Source organism: Paroedura picta, chromosome 15 (assembly GCF_049243985.1).
Source record: "Paroedura picta isolate Pp20150507F chromosome 15, Ppicta_v3.0, whole genome shotgun sequence".
Classification (NCBI taxonomy): domain Eukaryota; kingdom Metazoa; phylum Chordata; class Lepidosauria; order Squamata; family Gekkonidae; genus Paroedura; species Paroedura picta.
Window position 1 is genome coordinate 20088418 of NC_135383.1, and position 27598 is coordinate 20116015.

The 27598-nt window shown below is 43.7% G+C and overlaps 1 protein-coding gene across 1 annotated transcript in view; it reads left to right on the top strand.

Moving 5' to 3' along the window:
* Positions 1 to 7138: 7138 nt before the first annotated feature.
* Positions 7139 to 27598, top strand: part of GDPD1 (glycerophosphodiester phosphodiesterase domain containing 1) — a 34942-nt gene continuing 14482 nt past the window's right edge. Inside the window, exons 1-3 of the mRNA XM_077311237.1 lie at positions 7139 to 7467; positions 20477 to 20519; positions 26311 to 26446. Coding sequence (XP_077167352.1) covers positions 7332 to 7467; positions 20477 to 20519; positions 26311 to 26446 — 315 coding nt within the window. The 5' untranslated portion in view covers positions 7139 to 7331. The remainder of the gene's footprint in view (positions 7468 to 20476; positions 20520 to 26310; positions 26447 to 27598) is intronic.

A 27598-nucleotide genomic window follows, 5' to 3' on the forward strand; every position in this document is an offset into this window, starting at 1 on the left:
CTGTCTTGTCTGGATTAAGCTCTAGTTTATTTAGCCTCCTCTAGCCCGTCAGCACCTGCTTGAACTTTTTCCAGCTGGGTGTCATCACTAAACTGGTGCTGCCCCACACCCAGATTCTCAGACAGCTTATAGATGCTCAACAACATTTAGGCAATGCAGAGTCCTGCAATACCTTGAACCCTCCACTTCCAAAACTGCCAGAAGGATGTCATGGTCAATAGTATCAAAAGCTGGGTACCTACAGAGTAGCAGTAATCCCTTTTTTGTTCTACTGTAGATTGTCCAGCAGAACTACCCAAGAGGTTTCAGTGTTGTATCTGGGCCAGAAGCCTAACTGAAATGAAATGGGTTTGCTTTCATCCCATCAAAAACTCCTGTAGTTGCGCTGCCACTGTCCTCTTGAGCATCTGCCCCCAAAGTGACATCTGCACCCTCTCCCCTCCCACCCCCTCTATGAGATATTTTCTGGGGGGGGGGGACTGAGAATAGTGAGGGTTTGTTTTTCCGCCATATCTTCTTCCTTCTGGTTTTATGATTGTGATTTTATGTTTGGGGTGATTAATGGGGTTTTAATTGTGATTTTATGTCTGGGGTTTTAATGGGGTTTTATTCAGACGTATGTAACCTGCCATACAGGTTAAGTGGAAATTTTTAATGGCCAGTAGCTGGAACAAAGAGATTCATTCTCCCGCGCCCCCCCCTCCCCCTACCAATGGTCTCAGAACCACTTCCTTCAAACTAATTGGGCCCATGCTGTCTCTCAAGGAGAAGAGTACTGCATCCAACAAATCCCTCCCCTTCAGATAAATACTATAATAAGCCCAGATGGGCAAAGGTCAAGGGCAAGCTGTGATATGGATTTTTTTCATGCTTGTGTTGTCCAATTAAAAAATCTAAAATGTGGTCTACAACTATTTTCAAGAGAGAAAAGGTCACATCACTCGGGGTCACTATCAATAATGAACAAACCAGCAATTTAATCTGCCGCGCGCTTCACAGTAAGAGCATGGTGGGCTGCTGAGATGTCTCCCTGCTTGTCATCCTATCCTATTGCTTTCTAAACGGAGAAGCTACTGTAGTGGCAGAAAAGTGCCTTTTTGCCTCTCGCTGCCACAGAATAGGCTTGGAGATGATTGGTAGCCATTTGTGGGTCATGTTTGTTTCTTCTTTGTACACTGTAGACATCCATCATCCATGCTGCTTCATTGTCCTGTGGGTTTGTTAGGTTATCAAGTTTTGTTCCATGGACAAATGCCTGAAGGGGAGGGAGATCAAGGTGGGTAGCCATGATGGTCTGCCTGCAGCAGTAGAAAAGAGCCCAGTAACACCTTAAAGGCTAACAACATCTGCCACAGGGTATGAGCTTTCAGAAACAGAATCACAGGGTTGGAAGAGACCGCAAAGGGCCATCCAGTCCAACCCCCCCACCTTCTCAGGGATGTAAAAAGCACACACTCCTGAGAGTGTGCTCATCTTATCTCCTGAGAACCTCCAATGAAGGAGACTCCACCACCCTCAGGGGCAGCGTATTCCATCTACAAATAGTCCTTGCTGTCAGAATATGCTTTCTAAAATTTAAGTGGAACTTCTTTTCCCATAATTTGAACCTATTGCTCCTAGTCCTTGTCTCTAAAGCTGCAGTAAGCAAGTTGGCCCCCTCTTCAACATGTCTACCTTTTACATAATTATACACAGCTATTATATCATCCCTTGCTCTCCTCGTTTCCAAGCTGCACATAGTCAACTCTGTCAACCTTTCTCATAAGGCGTGGATTCCAACCCCTCAACCATCCTACATGCCCTTCTCTGAACGAGCTCCAACTTGTCAAGGTCCTCCTTGAACTGCAATGCCCAAAATATGAGTCACACAATAGTCACTGTTCATGTCTTCAAGTCAACCCCCTCAATGACCTTTCTTGTTTTGAAGTTTAATTAAGGCTTTGATGGAACTGCCCAACGGGTCTTCTGGTAATAACTTAAGGGCCACCTGGAAAGCGACAGGATCCAGCAGCTTCTGTTCTTCCATCCCCAGCAGAGGAAGAATAGAATAGAATAACTTTATTGGAATAAAGAATCGATAAAACCATAACATTTACATTTTATGCGGCTACAGAGCTCAAAGCCAAAGGGTTCTCTCAGAATGGCTGACAGGATCGAAGCATAATAGATGCACGATCTGTCTCACTTAACATAATCTTTATCCATAATCTTTATGTTTCTTATATGCACAAAGGAGACTTGATTTCTTCAGATGGTTGACTATCAAGGATCAGTGATAAGCAAATTTTGAGCATTCTAACAGTACATGAATTAGCGTCTCTGGAACTTTGCACCTAGGGAGACACAGTCTCTTAGGGGGAAGAATTTGTTGGAACCTGCCCCAGGATGAATTTGATGGGAAATATTTAGAAAGGCTAACAAGCAAAACAACAAAAACCAAACATTGTCTTGGTCTTTTCAAAGTTCATTTTTAACTGATTTTCGCTAGTTAATGAAAGTATGAAGATAGTGTATAAAGCCCACTCACGGTCTTAAGAGAATTACTGTATCGTCTACGTATACTAAGATTGGAATCGGGCTTTTAGCAAGTAGGGGTGGGTGATGGTTCACTTTTTCCAAACTAGCAGGCAAGTCATTATGGAAGAGGTTGAATAAATGCGGGGCTAAGCTTCAGCCTTGCTTCACACCAATAGTGAAAGGTATTTTATTTGTTAAGTTTCCTTCTGCAGAGTATTTTATTTGACAGAACTTGTTATGGTGAAACTGCTTCAGTAGGAACAGTAAGTGCTGATCAATATTTAAACATGTTATCTTGGTCCAGAGCATTTCTCTCTAGCAGAGGAAGTTGCCACAATACTCAGTTTTACCTTTGGCACTTGGAGGGTGAGAGGCAGGAAGAAAATTCACATAGGTAAGCCTACTTTAGCCCTTCTGTTTTAATTGCCATGTTAAGATTATCTGTGTTGCTGGTTGACATTTTTGAGACCTCCCGTGCTTGAAATGATGGAAATGAAGGAAATGAAACACTGATCATTTTAGATGGCCAATCTTTAAAAAAAGTAAATATAAGTTTGAATAAAGAGATTCTGCAAAAGTGTGGCAACCAGAATGTTATATTAATTACAGCTGCTGCTGTGTCCCATCAAGGTTATAGCAGCTACTGAATTGTTGACCTTCCAGAAGGGTTAGAACCCATCGATACCAAGAAAATTCATAATCTACCTTGGAAAGTTTGATCCGTAATGTTGAGTGATTAGACAGCCTGGGACTGTGCAGCTTTGCGGAAAAGACCTTTTCCTGTTTATCTGTGGTTTGCAACTAAGCATTGCCTGCTCACAACCAAGCAAAGACTTTGGCTGATTGTTCCTCCTCCCCCAGTTCAACAGATGGACCACGTGATAGTGAAATGCAGAAGAAATTCTCTTCAGCAAAGATCTGATCCAAAAGATACCTTTAAAAGTAAGAGATCAAACCCTGGCATATTTGTAAAAAATAATTAAGATCAAATTAAGACAACCTGGGAAAAATGCTTTTATCATCTATAAGCAATGCAGCCTACATATATTTCAAGGGGAGAGTGTGTGAATACAAGCTTAAGTGGCAAAATTGAAAACAACAGCAGCAACTAGGTTAACAGTGGATACTATGTTAACATTTTGAGTTTAAATTGCTCAACTCTGGAATTAATTCTCAATCCCAGGGAAAAGCATTGAAATGTGTTTTTTTAAGCAACTCTAACCACACACAATGAGCCTCTTGTGGCGCAGAGTGGTAAGGCAGCCGTCTGAAAGCTTTGCCCATGAGGCTGGGAGTTCAATCCCAGCAGCCGGCTCAAGGTTGACTCAGCCTTCCATCCTTCCGAGGTCGGTAAAATGAGTACCCAGCTTGCTGGGGGGTAAACGATAATGACTGGGGAAGGCACTGGCAAACCACCCCGTATTGAGTCTGCCATGAAAACGCTGGAGAGCGTCACCCCAAGGGTCAGACATGACTCGGTGCTTGCACAGGGGATACCTTTACCTTTACCTTTAACCACACACAGAACTGATTCAAGTGGGTAGCCATGTTGGTCTGAAGTAGCACCTTTAAGACCAACAAAGATTTATTCAAGGCATGAGCTTTCGACGGCATGCACTTGAAAGCTCACACCTTGAATAAATCTTCATATACAGAACTGCAATTGACCATCCTGGCCTGGTGTAATGCTGACTCATTCACCTTAGTCAACTGTAAACCCGCGTTTTTATTGTTGGAGGCAGGGCTGGGCATGAAAATTAACACAGATCTGTTCTCTAGGGCAGGGGTAGTCAACCTGTGGTCTTCCAGATGTTCATGGACTACAATTCCCATGAATGTGTTGCGTACTATGGAATGTCATCTGCCATTCACTTCTGATCTTTACCTGTAGAAGTATTTGAGTGAAATTGCCACAGTTGCAGTTGTGGCATACCACCTACTAGGGGGCTCTCTTGCCCCAAGTGAAATTTTATGTCCTTGGCTATCTTTTTGTTGTTGATTTTTGGCAGAATAATTTTAAATATGGGAAAATAACATCAAACTTTACTGGGAATAAACATTTATGTTTGTCAGACCATGATGCAGATTTTCTTGTTTTCTGTAGAAAAAGTGTCTTCCTGGTTGATCTCTCAGAAAAATCACAGCATCCAGCTACAGCAATGATTGTTTGGAGCAGTTATGTTAATAGATCGGTTTAGTTCCTTGTTATAGGTAAAGGTCATTCTATAAAAAATTCAAACACAAAAATGCATTAACTTGCATTTGTGCTTTATTCCAGGTTACTGAGTCATAGCTAGCCTGGTGTGCGTGTCACATTAATAACAGGGATGATTTATTCTGAGTTAATCCTTCCCCCTCACACACACCCCCAAAGTTAATTAATCCTGAATAAGTAGGGTTACTAAATATCCTTTTTTTAAGACATGCATGTCTTTTTAGGGAACATGCCCTCTATTTTTGGTATATGCCCTCTTTTGGAATCTTTTTAAAAAACAACTGATAAAAATGTCCTCTTTTTAGAGGCTAGGGATATTTTTAGTTACTATCAATTATCACAGTTTTAACTAGTAAGGTTTTTTTTTAATGAATTTGCTATAGTGATCACTTATTTGAAGTAGTCAGTTGTAAAATATGTCCTTTCTTTTGCTTTTCAAATTATGAATAAGTGTTTAATTGTTTTAAGGCGGGAGTGGGAAATTCACTCACTTTGGTGCTAGACTAAGCAGATGAAAATGTAGTATTTAGTGGTAAATTCTATGGAATAATTTTATTTCATTCTTTAGCAGAGTGAAGGGGCAGGAGGATAAAAAGTTAAAATAATTTTAAAAAATGAACTTTCAAAGGGAAGGTAAAGGAGGTCAGCTGCTATATAAATTCTTGTAGGCACGTTTCTTTATTTAAAAAGAGCCCTCCCTCTCAGAACTAGAGAGGAATTGGGTTTTGTAATTTATTTTCATGCCAGCTGACTGGGTCTCTGAAGTAGCAAGATGTTTCAGAAAGTTTTCAATAACAATCCTTAGCAGGTCTACCCAGAATCTGACTCAGATCAGGCCACTGGGGTTTCTTCACAGGGAAGGGTTCTTAGGAAAGTGTTCTGTCTGTCACACATGATACTTCCTGCAAAGTGAGCATCTCTGCTGCACCACAGACCTCTTGGTTATGATGCAGCTGGTGTGCAGAATGACACTAATTATGTGTTGCTAATTGAGGTACATTGCAGAAGGCTCCAGGAAATGGAATGTATGATTGTGGATGCAGGTTGTCAAGATTGTTTTTCTGTTGTAATGTCAGAGACTTGCTTATCCAAAGGTGATCAGATTGTCCCACTTTTGGAGGGACATCTGGGGGCACCTGGCAAATTATGCTTTTGCTGCAATTTATATATATATATATATATATATATATATATATATATATATATATATATATATATATATATATATATATATATATATATATATATATATATATATATATATATATATATATATATATAATGAAAATTTTTGTTGTTCCATATAGACCACATTTTTAATAAAGAACACCCCCCCCCTCCCGATCAATGGTGTCCCTCTTTACCAATGTTAAAATCTGGTCACCTTAGCCTATCCCCTTCTGCCACTGAAGATGACTTGTTTCACCTGGCATTTCCTTGGTTGCCAGCTCTGAACTGAGAAATTCCTGGAGATTTGGGGGTGGAGAGAGTGGGCTTACGGAGGGGATAGACCTCACCAGGGTATGATGCTCTCCAAGTATCTTGACTTGGTGTAAGTTTGTATGGCTTTTTTTTTTTTTTATGATGCTTGCTTTTAAATGGTGAGCTGCATTGGTGACCCGGATCAGAGGGAAAAGGTGGGGTATAAATCATGTAAAGAAAGAAAAAGAAACAGGCTTTCTTCAGTGGCGGAAGGGACGAGGGACCGTTATGACAAAGAAATTAGGTTAGGAACAAGGGGAGGAAGGGAGGGATCGAAGAAAGGAAGGCAGGTAGGCAGGCTAGATTCAAGTGGGTCACCATGTTGGTCTGAAGTAGCACAACAAAATCAGAGTCCAATGGCCCCTTTAAGGCCAACAAAGATTTATTCAAGGCAGGGGCTTTCGACTGCATGCACTCGTCCTCAGACAATGCACAATTGGACTCAAATTTTGTAGAAAGAAATGAGGTTAGGGACAAGGGACCATTATGACAACGAAAGAAAGGATAGATTCAAGTGGGTAGCCATGTTGGTCTGAAGTAGCACCACAAAATCTGAGGCCAATGGCACCTTTAAGGCCCACGAAGATTAAGGCGCGAGCTTCCTTGTGCATTGTCTGAGGCAGAGTGCCTGCACTCGAAAGCTCACGCCTTGAATAAATCTTTGTTGGACTTAAAGGGGCCATTGGACTCACATTTTATAGAAAGAAACGAGGTTAGGGACAAGGGGCCGTTATAACGGTCTATTTTTCAAAAGGGCGGAGAAGGGGCGGCCGAGACAACTCGGAGCAGCCTGACGTCACCATAATACGCCCTCCTCCTCCTTTCGGCGTCCCTCCAGACGCTTCCCCGGCCCGCGCGCGCCCCGGCCAATCCGCGGGGCGAGCGCGCTCGCGACCCCCTCTTCGCCCGCCCTCCTTCCTCACCTGTTCTCCGTGGTGTGGCGCCTGCGCATTGGCGCAGGGGGCCGGGCCGGGCGGGGGTTGCGTCGCTGTGAGGCGCTCCGGCTCCCTCAGTCCGGCCGCGGGAGAGCGCGAGAAGCCGAGCGAGGTTGCCGCCGCTGCTTCGGACTGCCGCCGCTCAGCATCCCGCCATCCTCCCGGCCTCGGAGGGGAGGGCCATGTCGACCGCCCTCTATGTGCTCTCCACGCTGGGCGGCTACCTCCTCACCTCGGCGCTCCTGCTCAAATACCCGGGCTTGCTCCACCGACCCAAGCGACACCGCTTCCGTTGCCGGCACATCTCCCACCGCGGCGGTGAGAGTCCCCCGGGGTCCCTGCCATTAACAGTCGCCGGGGGGAGGGAATCACCCCCCACCCTGAGGAGCAGGAGTCAAAGCGGGGGTGGGGTCCAGGGGGATCATCCCCCTGAGGAGCAGGAGTCAAAGCGGGGGTGGGGTCCAGGGGGGGTCATCCCCCTGAGGAGCAGGAGTCAAAGCGGGGGTGGGATCCAGGGGGATCATCCCCCTGAGGAGCAGGAGTCAAAGCGGGGGTGGGATCCAGGGGGATCATCCCCCCGAGGAGCAGGAATGAAAGCTGGGGGTGGGGGTCCAAGGGGGATCATCCCCCTTAGGAGTAGGTGTCAAAGGGGGAGGGGTCCAGGGGGATCATCCCCCTGAGGAGCAGGAGTCAAAGCAGGGTGGGAGGGGGTCCAGTGGGGGTGCAGATCAAGAGAGGGATGGGGAAGGGAGTCTAAGCAGGTGATCAAGGGGAGGGACCGATGGGGAGGCTTTTTCTGCTTGGGGGGGGGGTCTGGAGCTTAGGCTGAAGTGCATCATCATTATTGTTATTATTATTGTTATACTTCTATACGGTCACTCCCCATATGGGCTTGGGGCAGTTCACCACAATAAAATAAAATAAAATATCAAATATATGACCATCGTTTTAAAAATTACTTAAAATGCAATACTAAAATGCAGTTAGTGGGTGGGATATTGGTGAGGAGTTGAAGGGGTCGAAGGAATCATGATGGCTGCTTTTCTTCTCTCCCCCCCTTCCTGAAACAAGCGTTGACCTTGAACGCTTTGTCCCTTTCACCACAAAGAGGGAGGTGGATTGCCTCCTGCGAGGTGCTTATGTGACACCTCCAGTCGAGGCATGAACAGATTCTGTGTTCTCTTGGTCCCGCTATCTCCCCGCCCCCAAGCATTTGCAGGCATTGAAAGCTAAGTGCTGTGTCTGACAGTCCAGCCTGGTTTGCGAAAACGTTTTGATCTCCCTCTTTTTTTGTGTGTGCATCTCTGATGTCCCTTCTTTTTGTTGCGCGCTATCCATGTTAACCATTTGCTTCTGGAGTGCAATTTGAGAACTATTTTAGATTGCCCCAATGCTATGCTGGGGATTATTAGGAAAGGGAATGAAAACAAATCAGCTGCTTTCATAATGGCCCATAATGACCCAGTATCATAAATGGTGCAGCCTCGTTCGGAATACTGTGTACAGTTCTGGTGACCACACCTCAAATAAGATAGCATTGGAAAAAGGTGTAGAACAGAGCATCTAAAATGATCAATAAAGTGGTTCTCAACCTTCCTAATGCCGTGACCCTTTAATACAGTTCCTCATATTATGGTGACCCCCAACCATAAAATGATATAAGTGTTCTTTCACAGAAATTAAACTGAAAGATCCATTGTTCATGATTGTGTATATTCCCTCCCCCCCGGGTTTCTCAGTTCAGTTCTGCCTCTTGTCCCACTGTGCCGATCTCTCTCTTTTCTGCTGCTCCAGACAGATGAATGCTCGATCTCTGTCTACCCCACAAGGCTGTTGTGTGGATGGCGCCTCCCTGGCCAAGCTTCTTGCCCTGCCGCAACCCCTGTGAAAAAGGGCTGTTCGGCCCCCAAAGGGGTCCCGACCCCCCAGGTTGAGAACCACTGGATTAATGGGATGGAACACCTTTCTTATGAAGAATGGTTAAAGAGGTTAGGGATCTTTAGCATGGAGAAATCATGATTGAGCGGTGATATGTTGGATGTTTACAGAATTATGCATGAAATAGAGAAGGTAGAAAAAGAAGTACTTTCCCCCCTTTCTCCCAGTACAAGAACTTGTCGGCATACAATGATATTAATGCACCACAAGCTTAGAAAAGATAAAAGGAAGCACTTTTTCATCCAAAGAATAATTAACTGGTGGAATTCACTGCTGCAGTGGTGGTAGCTACAAGAGGGGATTAGATAAACATATGGACCAAGGGTCCATCAGTGGCTGTCAGCCACAACATGAAACACTGTGTCTGGGGCAGTGGTGCTCTGTCTTCTTGGTGCTTGGGAGGGCAACGGTGGGAGGAATTCTGGAGTACTGGCCCTGTTGGTGGACCTCCTGATGGCACTTGGGTTTTAGCCACCCTGTAACACAGAGTGTAGGACTAGATGGGCCATTGCTTGATACAACAAGTTTCTCTTATATTCCAGGGTATTGTTTCTGAAACTGACCTTTTAGAGCAGAGAGATGGGCAACGGGAAGGGGCAAAGAATGCTGTAAAGGGGGGGGGGGAGCTTTAGGGAATGAGCAACTGGGAGAAATTGCAAAATTGTTTTGCTTTCTAAAGGTCTGGTCCCCCTTTGTATTATCTCTTTTGCTGAGCCCCTGTTTTGTTAACTGTTTGCTCTGCTGAAAAAGTTTCAGGAGACTACTGATATTGCAGGAAGAGTGTTTAGTCTGGCTGGGTAAGGGCATAGGGTCAGGGTTAAGCTAAATGTGTTTGAGTATGAATTCTGTTTTAAAGATACACTTCAACAAGGTTGAATCCTGCCCCAAGCTCTTGGCAAGAAGTAATTTATATATATACACACACACACACACACACACACATAAAGCCTGATTCAGTAGTCAACTGGTAGCCAGTGCAGCTGCTGGAGTGTGGGCTGGATGCTGCATTCTGCACCAGTTGAAGTTTCCAGATCAGAGATAAGGGTAGACCCATGTAAAGTGAGTTGCAGAAATCCAGCCTAGAAGTGACCATCACCTGAATCTCTGGGGCCAGGTAGGGTGCTAGCAGCATAGCTTGATGCAGATGGAAGAACGCCAGCTGAGCTACTCTTGTGACCTGCTCCTCCACAGAGAGGGAGGTATAAAAGGTCATGCCCAGGTTCCTGGCTGAGTGTGCAACTGACATTTGCACCCCATCCAGGTCAGGCAGGTCACGCTTCCTCACCTGGACCTTTCCTACCAAACCACAGAACTTCTGTCGTTGAAGGATTAAGCTTCAGACTGCTCGTCACTGCCTCCAGCCAGCCAGACATATATATTCTGTGCCTTTTTCTCTCAAGACTCCTACTCCACCGTGGTCCTTATGCCTACTTTGCAGAGTGGCACATTCGTCTTAGTTGTATAAGCCCTGTTCCCAGAGTCATGCACCATCCATCATTATAAACTGGGGCAGTACGTAGTTTCCTCCTGCTGCCCGTTTTTATAGTTCAGCCGCTTGTTAGCTTTCTCTGTGTCCAGATCGAGCCTCTGCTTGTAGCTGCCTTATTGCTGAAAATGTCTTTAGAGCTGATAAAGGCATAGAGGTGCTCGTTCCTAGATGCCACTTGGTACATCTCCAAGAAGTATAAAATGTGAGTACCAAGTTTTCTCCCTGGGGGCGTGGGGTTATCCATCATAACCATCCTTTACAAAAGATCATGTGAACTTCTTCATTTAGATATTGCATTTCATTTAGATATTACAACCTCATTAGGGTTGTATGTGTTATTAATTGCCCTCCTAGGTAATTGCATCAGTTAATGGCAACTAAGACCATTCCTCCTCGTGAGAATTCACTTGAGCCACTCTTCTGATCCATTAGGCACATAAACAAGCAGAAGGTTTTTAAGTAAATGGATTGAGGGCATATAAGAATATGCAGAAGTCTTGAGCTGTTAAAGCCTGCTTTGAACTCTTTATTGATTCTGTAGCTTTTCATTCCCAAGGAGTGGACGTTGCCTGTTCTTTCTCTTTGTGTACGAGGATACATGTGGCCGTAGAAAAGTTGCAGCCTTGGGGGATGTGAAATACCTACTTCAGTTTTGTGTGCAACCTACTGAGTCTTCCCAGAAAATGGAGATAGACTTTCAGAAGGGATGCTTTTGATTTCAGAAGGGGTGTCAGGAAATACTTCATATTTGTTTAGTAAAATTTTATGCAACCTCTCTAGGGAATCTGCCCAAGGCTGCTTATTTAAAAAAGCATAATAAAGTGTCAAACAGCAAAAAATGTTCAAATTCAGCATTAAAAACCAGGCCAGAGCATAAAAATGCTGATCATTGACAAATTTAAAACAAATAACAGATTTTGGTCTACTGTGCACTGGGTGTTAAAAGATTAACCCCTTGAAGTCTCAGAAAACCGTATTGCTTTGTTTGGGAGTCTGTAAGAGAGGACTATAGGCACCAACCAAGCTTCAAGGGGGAGCTGCCACTATTGACAAAGCCCTATGTCTCATAGCTCGGGCTCACACCTCTTAGAGAGCAGGGTTTATTAAGCCAAGCTTAACTGGTGCACTGGACAGTATGGGAGTCCTTCAAAAGAAGAAGAGTTGGTTCTTATAAGCCACTTTCTCTACCCAGAAGGAGTCTCAAAGCAGCTTACAATCTCCTTCCCTTTCCTCTCCCCTCAACAGGACACCCTGTGAGGGAGGTGAGGCTGAGAGAGTCCTGATATAACTGTTCAGTTAGAACAGCTTTAGCAGTGCTGTGGCAAGCTTTAGAGGTAAGAGCAAGAAGTTTGCATTGAACACTGAAACTAATGGACAGCCAATGCAGATTTTTCAGCACTGGAGTAATAACAATCCCTGCACCCAGTCCATCTCCTGATGATCTTTCCCAGTGATTTCATGAAAAAGATAATTGGTATGAGGGACAAGATGGATCCCTGATAAGCAGCAGAATAAATAAGAACATAAGAAAAGCCATGTTGGATTAGGCTAGTGGCCTATCCAGCCCAACACTCTGTGTCACACAGTGACCAAAACTCAGGTGCCATCAGGAGGACCACCAGTGGGGCCAGAATTCCAGAAGCTCTCCCACTGTTATTGTTTGTTTGTTTGTTTATTTATTTATTTATATTTATATTTATATTTTTATACCGCCCTTCCCTATGGCTCTGGGCAGTTTACATAAAACATTTTTGAACATTCACATAGAACACTATCGAAATCAATATTAAAAAACAATATAACAATAACAACAAAATATCAACTGGAATAACTGTTGTTATTAATCATCATCATCATCATCTTTATTTTTCTACCATCAAAAGCTTGGGTGTGATTTTGGGTCATTCATTAACAATGGAAGCCCAAGTCATGAAGACAACCCGCCTGGCATTTTTCCATCTTCGCCAGCCTTTCACGAAAACTTTCAGAGCTGGGCCTAGCTAGTGTGATCCTAGCTAGTGTGACCAGACTTCTGCAGCTCATTCTACATAGGGCTGCCTTTGAGACTGCTCTGGAAACTCCAGCTGGTCCAAAATGCAGCTATACGAGTCCTGACAGGGACTCATTATGGAGCACCTATAGCAATGGTGCTTGATCAACTGCATTGGCTCCAGATCAGAGGTCAAATCAAGTTCAAGGTGCTGGTTTAACCTTTTAAGCCCAAAACAGTCTGGGACCAGCATACCTGCGGGACTGCCTTTTCCCTTATATTCCCCCAAGAGCACTGAGATTCTCAGAACAACATCTGGGCAAGCACTCTCCACTCAGTTGCTGTAAGGAGTCGTGCTGCTACATTTTGGCCTAGTTGAAATCTCCAAGTCAGCATCAGTGGAGGCCCTGTGTAGAGTGAGTTGCAGAAGTCTAGCCTAGGAGTGACCACCCTGGCTAGGACCACCCTGGCTAGGGTAGGAGCTGAGAGGTAAGGTGCTTGTTGTTGCGCTTGTCATAGACGGAAGAATGCTAAGCATTCATCATTTGGGCATTCATCATTTGGGCCTCCATTGACAAGAAGGAGTTCAAAATCACGCTCACACAACTGGCAGAAGTCACAGATGTCATTTTAAACCCATTAAGAACAGGGATCCTCACCATCAGCCTCTTGGCATGGCCTCCATTTTGGCTGGATTCAGCTTCAAGCACCAAGAATAAATGCTACATAGGTGAGCAGTGGTCTCCTAGCTTTTGGGGTCCGCCGGTCAAGTAAGAACAAAATCACCTTAAAACATAAACAAAGCCTTGTGCAAGGGTAATAAACTTCAGAATTATTGGGCAGTCTGAATTTCTAGGGACAGTTTCCTGGGGTTATTCCTGCTGTGCCCTTCATCACCTCTTTATACAGCCTTTTTTGTCTCTTCCAATGCTCTTTTTTGTCTCTTCCAATGCACAATGTGCCTGCAACCTACTGTATTAAGCTTTCTCCCTTAAAATCACTTGTTCTTGACAGCGTCTTGTACATTTCCTGTTTATAAGCAAAGCCGAACCGGCCCTCCTTCATCCACTCTGCCGTTTTGTCAAGCTGCATTTTCTCCTTTCACTGTTGTCTTCTATTATTTAGGATATAGACTGTTCTGCAGAAGGATTGTGTTCCTTGGTTGGGTAGGACTGTTTGCACTAATAAATGCTCTCTTTTATGACGACTGTGTAGATGTGCCTCTTTGGGTATTTTTCTGGCCTTTTAACTGTATTGTTATCTGCAGTATAAAGACCTTCTTGTGTGTTGCCTCCATCTATGCAACAATTAAACTGCCTCTTATCTTGAGTGTCAAACTTCAGCTCTCTCAGGAGTTCTTAAAGCCCCGTCTCGGTTTGCAGGCCTTCCATAGAAGAACCTCATCTATTATTTGTGAACAATACTGTATCAGTTGAAGTTTGAAAACTGCTTGTTCTTGAAGATATGTAACTGAGCCTTCTGGAAATGATGCCAGAACCTTCAGTTTATCCCTGACAGGATGTGCAGATGGGACATCTCTGCTGCACAAGCTGCTGACTTCAGAGCAGATGTAAACAAGCAGAGACTCTGGACAAGGAAGGCAAAAGTGCCAAACATGCAGCTCTGAGATTACATGCTTTCAAACATTGCAAATCCAGCTTCTTTTGGGGAGGAGTTGTGCAGAGTCCATTGAGCATCCCCAGCTAACAACCACTTCTGTTCATTTACTTTATAGTCTGCCTTCCTTGGTGCCAGAGTGATGGCTCTGATTATCCATTTGCCAAAAACAAACGGTTTGCCTTCATGAGAGTGTAAGAAGAGCCTATCCAGACTTGCTTTCTGTTTCACACAGCAGACAGCCAGTTGCCTTGGATGGTCAACAATTAGAACAGGAGTTCCCGACCTTTTTGAGCCTGTGGGCACTATTGAATTTTTGAGAGAGAGTGGCCGGGGAGATAGAGTTAATCGAACACGTTCTCTTAAGGTGCCCTACTTTTAGCTCTGCGAGAAATAAATTCATCCTCACATTACTCAGGAATTCCTCCACCAGTTCAAACAAAGAAAAAGTAAAATTCCTCCTGTGGAATAGTAGTGGCCATATCATTAAGCAGGTTGCCAAATTTTGTGTGCATGTGCTTAGCACACGGGAAAGACAACTTAAGCTTGTGAAGATTTTTAGAAGTATTTTACTATGCATTTTTTATAATGTACGCATCAATTATACAATTTTATATATTTTAAATTTTGTACTGGCTCCCTGATTTTGCAATTTTCTACTGTGAAATGTTTTTTCTCGCTATCTGTTTTATCTGGCCACAGTGCTGTATGAAATAAATTTGATTTGATTTGAAAGAGAGAGAGTGGTGCCACCCCAAAATGGCTTCCACAGAACCAAACACAATACCTCTTCTTGTAAAAGAAAAGAGGACTAAAAGGAAACGAAGCAAAGCTTGAGAAGAGAGCGGGAAAAGAAGGGAATGGGATTAAAAAGCTTGAAGGGGAAATTACGCTACAATTCTAGGTGATTAGCGGTCCTCTTGATCGTTCAGCTGCTGCAGCTGTTACTGCTGCTATGGAAAATCTTTTCATTTGTATGAGGACAGCCAGTAACAAGCCCTGCCTTACAGTGGCTCTGCCCACTCTGAAAAACCTCATGCATACCATGGCACCCACAAGCATCATGTTGGGGAACCTTGTGTGAGAGAGTAGAAGCCAAGGACTTCCTTGACATTGTTTCCTAAGACTTATTCAGTGCCTCTAGATATGGAAGTACCCTTTAGTTGCCTTGGCTGGTAGCCACTGATAGATCAATTGTCCATGAATTTAATTCCTTTTTTTAAGGCATATGTCCTAGTGCCCATCATCAATTCTGGGGGGGCTATGGTAATGTACCAGCTTTACACACAGAAGGCCCCATATTCATTCCCTGGTATCACCAACTGAAAAGATCAGATAGTACCTGAGATCCTAGAATGCAGCTGCCAGTTTGAAGAGACAGTACTGCCCTTGAAGTATCTCCTTTTGTTCATCCCAAATCTTTTGCCCATCAGTTTCATTGGGTGCCCTCCAGGATCTAGTCTTATGGGAGGAGGAAAGTGTTCTCTGCATCCACTTGCTCTGCCCGTGCTTAATTTTTTAATTGTATTTAATATTCCCTCCCCCTAATTGACATTTCTCTAAATGAAAAAAAATCAGAGTCTCGGACCCTTCCCCATAAGAATGATGTTCTGTCTGATTAGTCATCATTGGGGTTGGGGATAGACATGTCAATTCTGACAATACAGGAAGAGAGGGGGAAGCCTGGTGACATCACTTCCTCTGATATGGCAGTGCCAGTGGCTTGGTCACATCTGGTGGGAGTGTCTGGGTGGTGTCACTAATGATGAGATGTCACTTTTAGGGGCGTGGCCAGATGACATCACTTCTAGTTACCTTGAAGGCTACAAAATAATTTAGGGGTTACTCTATGGTCAAACAGTTGAAAAAGGCTGACTTAGCAGATCAAATGAGGCATGAGTTCTGTGAATGGAGCCCCCGGCTTTTTTCCTTTAGAAGCAGGCTCACTGGTGCTTCAGGAAAGGGTGGGCTGAAATGGCCCTGTGGAAATACTGTTTTTCCTTTCTGGAAAACTCACACCTTTAGTAGCTGTACCTGTAAGCTTACCCCAGTGGGGACGATAACAGTTTTGTGAGGTTATCCTCATGTGCTTGCTTTAAAAGGGCAGTGGTAGTGTGGATCCTGGGCTGTCTTTTGACTGATCTCTCAGCACCCCACACATTATTTATTTACCAGTTGATTTTAAATGATGTTATCAACTTTTAGGGTGAGTCTATTTTTGCAGTTTTATGCTGAGACTTCTCTTTGAAGTCAATTTGTAGAAGGATAACAACTTTGAGGTGAGGAATAGTGTCGTGAAGTTGAATCCCGCCACTATATCCCAAAGGTTGTGATTTTTGAATGTCAGATTTGTGTCTGTCTATTTTTTGCAGAGGAGCGGACCTGTTTGTCCTATGTAGAGAGGAAGATGTTGTTGATGCATGGTATTGCATCGGAGGACAGGCAAGTGGGTGAGCCCAAGTCCAAGATGATATAGCTGATATCCCAGAGCCCTGTAAAAGTATTGACTAAGCGTCTACGGGAACCGACTTCTTGTTTTGGTCCCTGGGGTTGAGTCTCTGTTAGGGGGCCCACCATATTTGACAAGAAACTGTTTTACATTAGGATCTGCAAGTAAGCAAAAATATGCTATTACCCAAGAAAGTTGTAAACATAATTGATGTTGTGCTAGACTAGTTTGAGCTGGGAGTGTTAAGTGCCATCCAGTGGTGTTATCTCTTTTGGGCCTGTCAAGGCAAGCAATTTTTGAATGTCAGAAGTAGCCTCCTAAAGCAGGGGCTCACGGGAATTGCAGTCTATGGGAATGCTGGCAGGCGCTCATGGGAATTGTAGTCCATAAACATCTGGAGGACCACAGGTTGACTACCCCTGTCCTTCAGGACCCTGACTGCTTATGAAAGTGAGACGTTTTCTCTGCCTGCTTGCAGTGGGAGCAGTATTAATGGGGATCTGAAATGTACTCAAGTTGCCTCACACAGAAGCTTAAGCTTACTGTTGTAAAGATTTAGCCAATCTGGTTTAGTTTAAATTCTTCAGCTTTGAGTTGCACAGTACCAACCTTTCTGTTTTCCTGCGTAGGACTGGGGGAACACCAGACATAGTAAACTCAAACTGGACGATTGTCAGAGCATAAAGATTGTTGTATATTAAAATTGACAATATATTTATTATTTAAGTGGGACTTCTTTGTTCACATTGAATATGCTGTGATTGTGCATGAAGATAAACAGTACTGAAGAGTTCAGGGTTTCCAATGTTACCAGTTTTAACTCGGTATGCAAATATGCTTCTAGTCTCCCTATTACAACTGAGACAACCTCTGTCCAAATTATGATTGTATGGTCATTCACTACAAAATTGATGTTTTCTGATTTCAACTCTTATTTTTGTACTTCTCAGATGGCAGTAGTGTACAGCTGTCTAGCTGTTGGTAGTCACGGTCTACTAGCAATTTCCCTTGTAGAAAATGAAGGCATTTACTTTTATACATTTAATAAATATGCCAAGTATTACAGTTTATATACCAGCCCACTTATAAGTGATGCATCTTATATTGATAAAATAGTAAAATAAGTTTAAGGTTGATAAGAAAGTGCATTTACAACAACTTGCCACAAATTTCCCATTTTTCCCCAGAGGGCAAAAAACTGGACAAGAGGAATATAATCCTCCCAGTTCATAGGTAGCTTTTCTTTTTCTGTGTTTGTATTTACAGTAATGCCACATCTGATCCTTTGTTTTAGTCTTTTGTTTTTTGTAATAAACTTTCTGGATTCCTGTTGCACCTCATATTGATTCAGGAAGCGTACCCTCCCTGTAGCTTAAAAAAGAAAAGAAAAACAGCCTTGAAGGCCCAAGCACTTCTCTGTCACTATGACTCCTTGGTAAGGTATGAGTAGGAGGCAGTTTGAATGGGAGGATGAAGTATGCTACATCAATGCCCTTTCTGTGCCCCTTTCATAATCCCACTTCAGAGTGGAGGGTAAGGATGTTTTCCCCTTCACTGCAATACTCTGTAGGTACAGTTCCATCAGAACAAATGGATGCCTTTCTTTAATATGAGAGGCAACAAAGGGTAGGAGCTATCCTTGTACGTGTTTACATCAATGCTCCTGTTTGCATCAACATATTATCAAGTTTTGTTGCAAACTCTTAGAATACAGGTAAATATTAGCAATTTCCCCCAGCTGTTTGTATCTGGAGATTTGTATGTCCCATTTCTGTGCTTGTCTTATTTTTGACCTTTCAGAGCGTTTGTTTCCCACAGCTCTTCCCCAGAGGCAGTACACTGGACACTTGTCTGACTTCCATGTGTGTTAACAGCATTTCACAGATAACAAGATTTGGGGCTTTTACCCAAGATTTGGGTAAAAATCCTTATATTGGGCTTTCAGGAATGAACTCATGTGGATAAAAAATAACGTTTTGATGAGCAGAGTTGTTGTTTTTTTACCCCGCTTTTCACTGCCTGAAGGAGTCTCACAATTGCCTTCCCTTCCTCTCCCCACAACAGTCACCCTGTGAGCTAGGTGAGACTGAGAGAGCTCTGACACAATTGCTTGATCAGAACAGCACTATCAGGGCTGTGATGAGCTCAAGGTCACCTAGCCGGCTGCATGTGGAGGAATGGGAAATCAGACCTGGCTTGCCAGATTAGAAGCTGCTGCTCTTAACCTGTACAACCAGGTTGGCTCTGTGTCCAGAGATTTCCAGCTGCTGTAGATTTTGTGATTGATGGAAACAGGGAAAAGGATGAAGGCCTGGCTGTTTAATTCTGTTATAGAACGGCTTGCAGAAAATTAGCCACACCAAATTTGCTGTCCAGGATAACTGTTGAATCTGCTGAATTACATACATTTAAAAGAAGCTTTGTATATCTGAGATGTGAATGTAAATAATAGTGTGACTTTTCTTTGGCTGCCTCCGAGACTGCATATCAAGTGGCTATATGTTGGCATTGATCCACCTGGCCGAGCGGCCTTGCACAGGGCTTATTTTGCTGATTTTTGGGGTTGTATGTCTCACTGCAGTGACTGGTAACTGGCAAAGGTTTGTGACACCCGTGACTCTGACTTGGCACAGAATGTGAAGGGAACCATAAGGATAATTAAGAAAAAGAAAAGCTTTCTGTTGCAAGTTGCCGAAGGTGGCCATACTGGTCTTAGGTGGATCAGGTAGATTTGAGTCCATTAGTGCTTTAGAGACCTACAACAGTTTCAGGTTATGTGCTTTCGATCTTTTCGTCAGACATGCATAGAAAAGGCGATCTCTGAATCCTTTTATCCTGGTCAGAGGTGGGAAGGGTATTGTAAGACATGCTTCTAAAGGTTGCAAAGGTACAATTCACATTGCGATCAGCTTGGTTAGAACAGAGGGGAAATGCTTGGGGCATAAATTTAGTATCTGTAATGTGATAAGAATCCTGTGTCCCTGGGAAGTCAGCCCTCGGGAGTCCATTGTTCTGGACTTGTAAAATAATTCAAGTTCAGCAATCATATGTTGTGATTTCCCCTGGATTTCTCTGTTTTGAGGATAGCTCCTCTTATATCAGCAAGGGAAAGTTAAAATGTTCTTTTTGTTGAAACTGACCAGTTATTCAATACAGTAGTGAAGCTAGGTGATATTTACATTTCTATTTACATTTTTGGCCAAATGTGATTGTGGCTTTTGTAAGTGTGTGTTGGAGCTTTCTGAAATGGCTGTAATAACATGAAGCCATGTATGAAATTTTAAGAGGGATTTTTAAAAAAATGCTGACAAGGTATAGCTAAATTATTCTTATGGAAATATTATTCTCACAATGGGGGAAGTAGAAGAGCCAGTTTGGTGTAGTGGTTAGGAGTGTGGACTTCTAATCTGGCAAGCCGGGTTCAATTCTGCACTCCCCCACATGCAGCCAGCTGGGTGACCTTGGGCTCCTCATGGTGGTGATAAAGCTGTTCTGACCGAGCAGTGATATCAGGGCTCTCTCAGCCTCACCCACCCCACAGGGTGTCTGTTGTAGGGAGAGGAAAGGGAAGGCAACTGTAAGCCGCTTTGAGCCTCCTTCGGGTAGGGAAAAGCGGCATATAAGAACCAACTCTTCTTCTGCAATGGGGAAAGAAGATCACAAAAGTCATGAAACTTTTGTAAATGCACACTGAGTCGCTGATGAGTATCTTTTGCAGTTCACATCTCCAGAATTCAGCTGTCCCCCTTGACGCTCCTTAAGCACTCGCTTTGTTCATCATCCACGTCAAGAAAGTAGTCACCAGTTAACCTCATTTTAAATGGTCTTTTGCATATCCCCACAGGTGCTGGAGAGAATCTGGAAAATACCATGGGAGCTTTTCGCCAGTGAGTATAAAATATAGAGATTGATTCTTGACCAAATTGTGTTTGGTTTGTGCATGTGCACGGGCTTGTTTATGTGATCAGTTGTCTTGCATGAGGAGTTATTGCTTCGGTCTGGTTTGCTTTGCCTATTGCAGGGATTAACTGGAGACTGACATGAGGATAAGGCAAGAGCCCCCAGTTAACTAGCGGCTGTGGTCTTGTTTTTAGCTTACCTCAAGGAAAATCTTAAGGGCAAACAATCATTATCGCTTTTTCTTCCCCACCTCTGCAGACGGGTGGAGTTCTCAGTTACTGCACATATTCATTATCCTGAATGATATTGGAATTAATAAGCAAGAGTATATATCTGGTTGCTTGTGCCCCCTGCGGGGCTCTCCGCTCTGCAGGTATGAACCTACTGGTAGTCCTGGCTAGGGCCTTTTTGGTCCTGGCCCCAACCTTGTGGAATGAGCTCCTGGAAGAGCTGAGGGCCCTGCCGGAGCTGTCAACTTTCCGCAGGACCTGCAAGATGGAGCTCTTCCACCAGGCATACAGTCGAGGCCAGGGCAAGGTCCTGCTATTCAATCTGGGGTCCCCCATGTCTATCGTATCCATCTATTGATCTGTTCCCCACTCTCATCAGTAGGACAGTAAGAACGCTGGCCCTGGCTGGTCGAGGGGGTGAGTTGCTAGTGGGTTTTCTTTTGTCTGCCGTCTTATTGACGTCTTACTGAGCCTTCGGGGAGGGCGGTATATAAATCTAAATAAATAATAAATAATAATAAATAAAATGCTTGGGTTAAGGGTCTAGCGGTACAAGAATACACTATGGTCCAGTGTCAGGTGTGAGGGGGATCACTGCCTTTTCCAGTTTAAAGCTGTTCAGTTAGCCCAGCCCAGAGGAGAGTCCTCTTCCTCAAGCTAGACGACATATCAAGCAAGGACAGCAATTCATGGATAAGCCCCAGGAATTTGTCTTTCATTTGACTGAAGCTGCTTCAGACCAACATGGCTTTCATTTGACTGAAGCTTGTTGGAAAGCTGTGATCCATGCTTATGATAGAGAAAACCTGGCATGCAAGTTGTGACTTGCCCACGATCACTTGGGTTTGAGAGCAGAACCCAAGAGAGTACATTAAGTTTTCCATAAATCAAAACATAAAGCTGCTTTTCCTGTAACACTACTTGCTTTATTTTGCAGATTTGCATCCTGTTTTTCAGTACAGTGGAGCATCAGTTGCCAGAATTTTTGTAGAGCTGGCCATTTAACGTCTGCTAACAGGAATAGCCTAGTGTTAATTCCTGATATCAAGCTGAGAATGCCATATGGAAATCAACTGTGTTTTGTTTTGTTTTTTTAACAAACATACACTGATTGTTTTGTTTTGGTTCTGTGGGTAGGTTCCCTTAGAGATGCAAAATTTCCAGGGAGTTTGAAGCCTAAGCCATTACTGGTTTAACAAGATAAAATGCTTCATTTATAGATTAGCATATAGAACACTTTGCAGTATATATATGAAGAAATGCCACATCACCTTTTAAAAATAAATTCCTCCTTGCCTGTAGAAGCGTCAGTTTCTGAAACAAATTCAGGGGAGTTGGGTATACTTTTGATTCTATCATCATCAATTTATTTACAGTCCATTGACCACTAAATTCTGACATTTCTGACCATCATGATTTGTGCTCATGGATCATGTTGTACAATTTGTCACCGCATAAATGAGCCTTTGTAGCACAAGAGTTAAGTGACCTGCACCTTATTTACACATGGCTGGATCAATAGGGCCATTGTCTCCGAGTCAATCCCTCCTTTAGCTCAGTACATAAATGTGCAAAGTCTCAGGGTGGCATATGCTCTATAGTGCTTGGTAGAGTGGAGCTTTTTTCTTGAAACAAAATCAGAGTCCAGTAGAAGAAGAAGAGTTGGTCCTTATATGCCGCTTTTCTCTACCCAAAGGAGTCTCAAAGTAGCTTCCATTCACCTTCCTTTTGCATTCCCCACAACAGACACCCTGAACAGAATTGAACCCGGCCCGCCAGATTAGAAGTCCACACTCCTAACCACTACACCAAACTGGCTCAGTGGCACCTTTAAGACCAACAAAGATTTATTCAAGGCATGAGACCAATCTTTGTTGGTCTTAAAGGTGCCACTGAACTCTGATTTTGTTTTATTGTGCTGCTTCAAGACCAACATGGCTATCCACTTTTTTCTTGAATTATGGAATGCTTGGTTCAAATACCTCACGTGTACAATTCATATCAGCTCTGGACATTTTTCTTTTAACTTATACCTTGCTCTGTCTACTGAATATGGACATCCTGCAGATCACTACAGCTGTTGATAGAAAGATTTTTGTCCAGGTATCTGTTCTTCATTCTGCCACAGAGTGGGGAACTGTGGTTTCTGCCAACTGTTGGTTTTTCCCAACAGTTCAAAGCCACCCAAAAAAGAAGCAGGTTGCCTGCAAAATCTATAAAACAGAATTAAGCCCAATAAGCCATAAATTGCTTCTCAGAAACAGTCTTAGTAGCTGTGTGTGAACATTGTAGGTTGCTCTTTGCATTCTCCAAGCTAATTCCACTTCAGATCACTGAAGTGTTCTGTAGTCAAGGGGGTTGCAGATCGCAGTATTAATCCCAGGATTTCAAAAGCAGTACAGTGCTGCAGAGCTTTTTATTTTCTATGGCCCGTCAAATTACTTACAGCAAACAAGCAAATTATAAAAGATTTCCCCATAGGATATGAGAACAAGGAAATGCACATGAAATTCTTTGTGAGGGAGCTGCAACTACATGGGATTGATTTGGTTTTTTTTTAAAGAAGAAACAAAAACCTTTGTCCTGAACAGCATATTAACACAGCTGGTACACTTTCTTTGAAAAGTATTCAGCAGTGTCAACCATTCCCTAACCTTGAAAGGTTTTTTGAAAAGTGCCACAGGGCTTCTGATCTCCATGGCGGTTTAACATGGCAGCCTTCTGCATCCTTTTCTTTTTATCTGTATAGGAGGTTATCTCTGAGAAGAGAACTGTATCTTTGATTCATATTTCTAGACGTCTGCAGAGCAAGCTGATCTTACTTTAAACTAAAAATATTCATGCTTAATATGTGCACAGGGGGCTCCCATTCTTTTTGGGTAAGCTGTGCTAACAACATAAGGAGACAGTGTCCTGGTCCCCACTTGGTGGAATGAGCTCCTGGAGAAGATCCGGTCCCTGTAAAACGGAGCTCTTCCGCCAAGGTTTTGGTTGGGGCCAATGTACTGAGAATATCTACTGGGCCCTCCAGAACCCCATACCAGAAATGCCCAGTGGGTACATCAAGCGTGAGCCAACTACGATCTGGCCAACCTGTTAATTTATGGTTTTAAGTGTTTTAAATGGTTTTAACTGATCAAGAATATTGGTGCAATTTTATTGAGAATAATTTTTAGTATGGATTATTGTATCCTGGAACATGTTGTGAATCGCCCTGAACCATAGTTCAATTTCCCTGCTGGTCCTCTCCGGCAGTGTTTGTTTGTTTATTGTTTGTTTGTTTATTGTTTGTTTGTTTGTTTATTGGATTTATATACCTCCACTTCCAGCAAGCTGGCTCGCTGCAGTTTTACGATACAACAGCGTTCATTGCCCAAGGCCACTATTATCAACCACCAAGAAGATAATCCATAAATAACAAATGACATCATTAGAATAACCTAATCTAAAAGTACTTCCAGTAAAAACATATAACCCTTCAGATACAGGTTTTGCTTGTATTTCTTGGCCGCCAGGACAAATGCGAATCCACTGTGTGGAACAGGCAAGTTGATGTCTGAGTGAAAGGAAACTGCCTTCTCTGCACTCTTGAAATAGTACAGGCCACTGTACCACCGAAGCACCACCTTATTCTGCAACACATTGTACAGCACATCATTAATTCTCCTATTTTTAAGCACATTTATAGCCCACCTTTTTCCCTGAGACTCAAGGCAGACTATTACATATGAAATCTGAATTGGAAGTCCCACTAGCTGACCATCACTGTGGGTGATGGGGCGGCGTTCGGGGTCCCCCTGCGACCAGATTTTTAGCTAGCTCTATGGCAGTGGTTCTCAACAGTCACCACCCCGCGACCCCTACAGCAGGGGCGGGTTGGCGGCACGCACGCAATGTGCAGATGCAGCAGTGCGCATGCGCAGATGCTGCCGTTGCTCTCGATGTAGGGGGCATGGAGCGGCAGCGGAGGCGGCCAGAGTGGCAGCAGCACGGCGCTGGCCTCTTCCATGCCACCTCAGAGCTTACCGAGGAGGCTAGCTCACAGGAGAGGTGGCGGCAGTGGCCGGAGTGGCGGCAGCAGTGGCAGCATGGCACTGGCCTCCTCAACGCCGCCTCGGTGAGCTCCAAGGTGGTACAGAGGAGGCCCAAAGCCACCTTCAGCTACCTGGCCAGGTGCCAGGGTAGGGGACCCTTTCAGGGCCCATTCTTAGGAACGGGCTTTGAAGCTAGTATGGATATATGTGGGCAGAGCCCAGATGGGTGAGTTTCAGAGAACGGCCTCTGTAAAGTATTACTTTCTAGACTAATTGAGAAGCCCTTAATCTCCCTTCAAGTGCTACTGCTTGGTGTTGATGGTTAGCCCATAAAGCAAGGATTGCATTCAGTGCCATGTCTGCAATACAAAACTCAAGCTTACCTTTGGATAGGCAACAGCTTAATTATGTTGCCCAGAATTGTACCTCAGTTGAGCAGAGTATCTTTTGTGTTTCCCCATTTATTGTTGAGGCAAAAAAAAAAAAAAGCTCTCTAATGACTTCACCAAGACTTGTGAACAATTAGAACTGAGACCTTGGTGTGCCACTCCAATGAGACTCAAATCAGACTGAAAGGAGATGAGCCTCCAGGGTGGGACTACTTCCATGTGTACTACTCTCTTAAAACACGCAGAACTTTATAATGTGCTCATGTACCATTCAAATGGAATGGCAGTGTGGGGCCATAGCAGCACTTTAAAAATCCTGCTATTAAAATATTCCCCTCCAGCTAAAAGATCAGGCTTATCCATTGACCTGCTAGCATGAACACTCCAAAGCAAACTTGATTACAGATGGAAAACAAAAGTCCTTAATTGGCACAAATCCCTTGTTTCAAACTCCTTGAAGTGCCATTAGGTAATGGCCTGTGTGTCGCTGTTGTTTACCTTTTCCTTCTCACTGTTCTCGGTGAAATGAAGCCACAGCTTCTGGATTCGTGGCCTCCATACGTCAAAGCTCATAATTGACTGGACTGTTTGGTTATCCTAGGATAGCATCTGCAAACAGTAAAGATGCTGTTCTGTCTGCTTCCTTGTGGATAGCAGTGAAGCTCAGGACTGTGCAAGCTGTTCTTTGTCCCCTTTTAGTTGCCTCATTCCCTGGATATTTTCCCACCCCACTGCAAGGGATATTTTCAAGAAATGGCTGGTGCTCCATCCTTGCGGGCCCCTGTCTGGATCACCACTGCTTCCCTCCTCTCACAAGCTAATGGCACCCAGAAATGTCTCCTTGAAGCTTTGCGGTCCTGAGCCAAAAGAGACCAATCTGTTTCCCACTTTTTCTTTTGTCCCAAAGGTTGTTTGAATCATCCCATAAGTGTCTGGCTATAACCGGGAGGGTCTGTTTCACCAAGTACATTTTCACTTAAGTACATTTTTACATAATGTATGGTATAACATGCCTGAGAACTGAGTTAAACTCAACCACTACGATTTGCCACCCTCCCCAGGCTAAAACATGACTTCTTTCATTGAGAGAAAGCATAAAGATCCTCAGGGTTATTCTATTTTCAGTGCAGTTAATGTGGGGACGGATATGCTGGAACTTGACTGCCACCTGACAAAGGATGAACAAGTTGTGGTGTCTCATGACGAGAATCTGAAACGATCAACAGGACTGGATGTCAACATATCCGATCTCAAGTACTCGGTAAGTGAATGCGAACTTTCCTCCTCCTCCCACCTCCAGTCCCCAAAGGCTTTGAAAACAGCTGGCAGTCTTGCGTAAGCTGCTAGGTTTAAAATTTAAATTTAAATTGACTTCTAAAGTCTTTAGAAGGGCACGTTGTGCTTGTCTGCTTGTAAAATCTCTCGCCTGGTGAAATTTGAACTCAGGCTAAAGAACATTGGTAAAGCGCTTGCAGGCTTTAGATTTCATGTGCTCTGAGAGCAACAAATGTAACCCTCTCACAATTTTAATGTTGCTTTAAAGATTTAATAAAAGTACTGCACTATTAAAAGAGCCTCTTGTGGCGCAGAGTGGTAAGGCAGCTGTCTGAAAGCTTTGCACATGAGGCTGGGAGTTCGATCCCAGCAGCCGGCTCAAGGTTGACTCAGCCTTCCATCCTTCCGAGGTGGGTAAAATGAGTACCCAGCTTGCTGGGGGGTAAATGGTAATGACTGGGGAAGGGAATGACAAACCACCTTGTATTGAGTCTGCCATGAAAACGCTAGAGGGCGTCACCCCAAGGGTCAGACATGATTCAGTGCTTGCACAGGGGATACCTTTACTGCACTATTGAGTCATGGCCCACGTGGCCAGATACATAATAACCTTTCAGGATAAAAGTGATGCTTTATGTACATTGCCAGAATGCTGATGGTTTGCTAGTAAGTATTGACACTGAATGCCATCAAACGCCTTCCTGGTTTCTGGAATCTGTAGGCCTCATTGCTGTTGTGCATTCGAACACTGCCCAACGTCTGTGAGCTGGAGTTTGTGTTTTTATTGGGAAGCTAAGATACTCGTCGAAACAGCCATGGGGGCTGCGTGTTGCATATTCTATTGAGCAGGTAAGCAGTCGGTGCTTAAAAGAATGTTGCAGAGCTAGAAAAAGCACAGGAGAAGGCAACCAAGATGATTACACAGTTGGAACACCTTTCCTATAAGAAAAGGCCAAAGTGTCTGTGATTCTTCAGTTTAGAAAAAAGATGACTTCTAATCTGGTGAGCTGTGGGGGACATGATAGAAATTTATAAAATTATGCACAGGGTAGAGTGGGCAGAAATAATTTATAGAAGAAGAAGAGTTGGTTCTTATATGCCGCCTTTCTCTATCCAAAGGAGTCTCAAAGCGGCTTAC